This window comes from Camellia sinensis, chromosome 1 (genome assembly GCF_055761805.1).
Source record: "Camellia sinensis isolate YWXY chromosome 1, ASM5576180v1, whole genome shotgun sequence".
Lineage (NCBI taxonomy): Eukaryota > Viridiplantae > Streptophyta > Magnoliopsida > Ericales > Theaceae > Camellia > Camellia sinensis.
Genome location: NC_138961.1, coordinates 74792189 through 74797503, shown reverse-complemented (window position 1 = coordinate 74797503; position 5315 = coordinate 74792189). Strand labels below are relative to the sequence as shown.

The window sequence follows — 5315 nt, the reverse complement described above, 5'->3', positions numbered from 1 at the left end:
TGATTGTCAAGTCTAAGGAGTGAGAAGGCCACTACACCGCACTGGAAAAATTCTTTGAACAGATCAGGAAGTACAGACTGAGGTTGAATCCACAGAAATGCACCTTTGGGGTGACTGCAGGGAACATGTTGGGATTTCTGATTACGCAGAGGGGAATTGAAGTAGATCCATCTAAAATTAAGGCCATCTTAAAAATGCCACCATCGAGGATTGAAAGGAGGTGCGCGGCTTTCTAGGTAAAGTGCAATTCATAAGACGGTTTATCTCAAAATTAACATTGACTTATAAACCACTATTTGGTCTCCTGAAGAAAGGAAAGAGGTTCCAATGAGATGATCGATGTCAGTTCACTTTCGAACAGGTCAAGTAGTACCTCCAGAATCCACATGTATTTTTGCGATCAAGTTGTGAAAGCCGCTGATTTTGTATTTGTCAGTGACAGATTCAACCATGGAGTGCATGCTTGTTCAAGTATCAGAAGCCAAAGTGGAGAAGGCTATCTCCTATCTAAGCAAGAGGACGCTAGATTGCGAGACCCGCTACACTCATCTAGAGAAAGCTTGCTTAGCTTTGGTTTGGGCAACTAAGAAGTTGAGACACTACTTGTTAGCTCACTTCGTAATTCTGGTTTCGAGATTAGATCCCATCAAATATCTCTTTGAGAAACCGACGCTTATGAGTAGGCTAGCTCATTGGTTGCTTCTCTTTTTCAAGTTTGACCTCAAGTACGTCACTCAAGTCTATCAAAGGAAGAGCCGTAGCGGAATTTCTGGCAGACCACCCAGTGTAAGGAGATGAAGTAGTAGAGTACATATTCTCGGATGAGGAGATTCTGCAAGTTGAAAAGTAGACATGGACAATATACTTTGATGAAACATCTAATTAGTATGGTTATGGGATAGGAATGTTCCTGATAGCACCAGATGATTTCCATATACCCCTTGCTTTCAAACTCTAATTCAAAGTGTCCAATAATGAAGCCGAATAGGGGTAATATGGTTGGACATCATCGGAGACTCGAACTTGGTTGTTTCTCAAGCTAATGGAGATTGGAAGGTCAAGGAAGAGAAAATGAAGGTTTATCATCAGACCCTGGACATTCTGATTCCGAGGTTTCAAAAACTGACATTTACACATCTGCTAAGAGAGAATAACTGGTTTGCTGATGCATTAACAACTCTATCTTCCATGGTAGACATCCAGCTTGGGGTGAAGATGTGTCCAATCATTATTGAACAGAAGTATATGCCTGCTTATGAGACCATTGTCGTGATAGATGATGTTCAAGACAAGAACCCCAAGTATTACGACATTTGGAATTTTTTGGCGAAGGACACGTATCCACCAGGGGCAAATGCTAAGGATAAATGGGGAATACAACGTCTGGCCATCCAATTCATCATCTGTGGGGACAAGTTATACAAAAGAGGTCATCTAGAAATGCATAAGCTCTGCGTTGAAGAAGAGGAGTCGAAGCGTCTCATGGAGGCCATGCACCGAGGAGAGTATGGAGCACACATAATTGGTGTGATACTGGATAGGAAGATCCTCAGGCAGGCTATTATTGGTCAACTATAGAGGAGGATTGTATCAACCTTGTTCGGCGATCCCACAAATGTCAAATTCATACTAATCGCATGAACATACCCCCGTTAAAGTTGTCTTTTTCAGTCTAGGGAACTGACGTCATCGAGGCAGTCTCGCCAAAGGGCTCAAATGGACACGAATTCATCTTGGTGGCGATCGACTATTTTACCATGTGTGTGGAAGCTCAGTTTTATTTTATATTGAAGGCATCACATGTGGCCAAGTTCATCAGAAACAATATCATTTGTAGGTGTGGGATACTAAATGAGATCATCTCAGACAATGACTCACACTTCAAGAAAGAGGTGGTGAATTTGCTCAAGAAATACAACGTGACTTTTCATAAGTCATCAACATACAGGCCATAGACCGACGAAGCTATTAAGGTCACTAACAAGAATGTCCAGAACATCTTGCGGAAGATGGTGGAAACTTACAAAGACTAGCCTGATAAATTGCCTTTTGCACATCAATTCAAAAATCTACAGGGGCAACCCTCTATTCTCTAGTGTATGGGATAGAAGCTATTCTGTCGATTGGGATTGAAGTACCGTAGCTACGAATTATGGCTGAGTGCTAGATAGCAGAGGCAGATTGGCAACAAAGCAGGTTCGACGAATTGATGTTATTTGACGAGAGGAGGCTGAAGGCATTGTATCATATCCAAGGATATCAGCACAAAATTGCCAAGGCCTTCAACAAGAAAGTCAAGTCCAGAAACCTCAAGGAAGGAGATATGGTGCTGAAAGATAATCGAGCTCTCAACCATGACCCTAGGTGCAAGTTCAAACCCAATTGGACTAGTCCTTACATTATCAAATCTATCTGGTCGGGGAGAGCAATTATCCTTATGGATTTAGATGGCCTGAGTTCTCGCAACCAATCAACATGAACAAGTTGAAGAAGTACTATCCCTGAGAGGCTAGCTAGGCCAAAAATCCGAAAGGGCGACCTAAGCAAAAGTTAGAGCATGAAAAGTTAGAAATCAGAAAAACCGAACTCGCAAGGTTAAAAACTCAAAAGGGCGGCTTGGTAAAAGTCAGAGTGCAAAAGGAGAGAGTTAATACTCGAGCAAACCTTAACCGAACTACGTAAGGCCTAATTTTTATCTTTGGGATACGTAGGCAACTTCATCCCGAAGTTTAACCACAACCATCCCCAACTCATCTGTCCTGTCCATTTGTTAATCAGTCTATATTTTTCCATCATCTGTTAGTTTGGTTGTGTTCCCTCCATTTGGCAGAAAGGCCAGTTGTAAGATAGAGCAGTGATCATGAATGTAGTTATGGGTAGTTATGATCTTGTGATTTGGGGTTATACATCTTTAGGATTGATTCCATGTGTATTAAGTAGTGACTGTTTCCGAAAATTGTTTTTGAAAAGTTTTAATGAGTTGATTTTCTCAAAATTTTACCTTTTACAACACAGACCATTATTTCGACCAAAAAAGAAAGTTTTTAGTGCTCACAAACTATAATTCCATGATTTCAATACAAGGACATTCTCCAACTCCCTGATTAAATCCTTTTACATCACAAAACTTGAAAAGAAAAGTCAAAGTAATAAACTAGGGGTGCAGATAAGTCAGGTGCGAATCTTCTGCCTTCTGCTCGCACTCGTCGAAGCCTCCACAGCCAAAGATGGCCCAACCTGTGTCTCATCCTCGAGCCAAGCCTAGCACTCGCCAAAAACGGCATAACTGAAGCTAGTGGCAAGGGTCAAAAGCTCTTTTGTCCTCCAAGTAACGAGGTATCGAGCCAAGTGCATAGCACAAATTGAAAATAGAGCAGGGTTTTCCACCCCCTCATCTGGACGGGTCTGATCACGTCCAAACTGGGGTCTAAACTGAAATCGAAAATAGAATACACAGTGCGTGAGGCCAATCAACTGTATAGCCGGTTGTCGGGACATATTGTTGCTCATCTCAGTCAGGTTAAGACAAGGGCAATACTAAACGATGTCATCTGCAGATCTACTGCACATCCAGTCGCACCATAATCCCTCTATGGAAAAGTCCACTAGCCGTGGATGAAAGAAGTAAGATCTGGTTGAATACTCAGGGCAAGAGTCCACGACCTTCAACTTATCCATCAGCCACACTTGGGAAGGGATGAAAAAAAAGAGAAATTAAAGAATAGAAAGATGTATGTTAAGAGGAAAAAGTAAGGAAAGGGTTTTTGACAGACAATAGGGAGTGAGTGCTAAGTGATGTGAGGAATTATAAATAAGAAAGATTGAGAAATAATACCGAGAGAAGTAGTGGACTCCCTGCAAATCGAGTACTCTCTCACTGATGGAAAGCATCTAAACCCATCAGAGTCTCGGCTAATACCAAACCTATGTAGCTCTTACCCTCCTTGAAACATTAAGCCACTTCGATCAATCTAATACTAGCACCGTTGCGACTAGGGGCAAGAAGGAAGTGTGCAAGTAAAAATAAGCAGAGGGCATGTTGATGATAACCTCACCAGAGAAGATCACCTCTGTCCTCAATGTTGGAAAATTGATGAATCAAACCTGGTATATCTAACTCCCCGTTGTGAGCCAAGGACAAAGCCTCATGTAAAGCAAGCCCACACATTCGTTTAAGAGCCTATGTATGGCCAAAACGGGGTTGAGGCATGATCTCCCCATCACACCGAGACTCCATTAATGCTTGAAACTCTTCGAGAGTTGGACACATTTCTTGTGCTTTGAAATGAAACACGTATGTAATCAGGTTCCAACATCGAGCTGCAGCATGAAGGAATGGGAAAAAAAAAAAAAAAAAACGAAGTACGGCTCAACGGAAAAAGTGTGTTTATGCCAAAACTGCAAAAATTTACCTTTTCCGTGCCATCCAAAGTGGCCGTCCAATCCTTGAGCCTCTCAGCAAGAAATATCTCCATCTTCAAGAAAAACTACAGAAGAGATGGTGTTCTGCCAAGGGAATGAGCAAGAGAAGACTTTTATAGAGGATAAGGTTGTGTGAGTGGTTGATAGTTGTTGCCAGCTGTCCAGCCACATGCCTTGGCCGGCCTGCCACATTTCTCAGACGGTCGTCCATTTAAGTGGCCAGCTGACCAAGTTTGTTGGCCAAGCAAATTGGCAGCAGTGCTATGCTGGGTCGCTCTTTGTTTTTTAGTCTTGTTTTGAGTCTTTTGGTTTTAGCAAGTGTTATTAATTGGGTTTAGGTTGTTTTCACTTTGTTTTTCATTTATTGAGCTGTATTTTGCATTTTGGTTAGTTGAAGGCTCAATATCCAATTACGAACATCAGTCAAAATACAAGCATTTTTAGTTTCAAGTTCAGTTCCACTTTTATGCAAGTGTGGTGCCATGCTCGAGATGTTGTGCAAAATAAAACTCTTTTTATAAAACTACAGGGTTTTACCCCGATCATAGTTTTTACAAAAGAGAAAACACAAGCGTTTAAATGCAAAAGTAAAGTCCTATCTGAAGCTATACAAGTGCTAAACTACCAAAACAAAAGAAAAAGAGCAAAAGAATACAAAAGTAGAATCACACTCGAGAGGCCCTCTTCGTTCTCTTCTGCGGAGGGGACTTAGGGGCACTATCTCCATCAGCTTCGCTATCGTCAGAGAAGTGAGACTCTGAGTGGTCATCATCCTCGCCACTCCCTAACCCAAAGCCAATCTCGGCATCCTCTTCATTTCTCGATCCAGAGCCAACCTCATCATCATCACTCTCAGACTCGGAGTGCTCGCTCACTGTCTCCTCAGTACTAAT

General features: G+C 41.9%; 1 protein-coding gene across 1 annotated transcript; it reads left to right on the top strand.

Annotated features, from left to right (window-relative positions):
* Positions 1 to 1071: 1071 nt before the first annotated feature.
* On the top strand, positions 1072 to 1578 carry LOC145802451 (uncharacterized). Its single transcript, XM_082895187.1, has one exon. The coding sequence runs from the start codon at positions 1072 to 1074 to the stop codon at positions 1576 to 1578; it is 507 nt and encodes a 168-aa protein (XP_082751313.1).
* The last annotated feature ends 3737 nt before the right edge of the window (positions 1579 to 5315 follow it).

Excerpts from the sequence above, each read along its gene's own strand:
- LOC145802451 (XM_082895187.1), top strand. The coding sequence starts at position 1,072 with ATGAAGGTTTATCATCAGACCCTGGACATTCTGATTCCGAGGTTTCAA.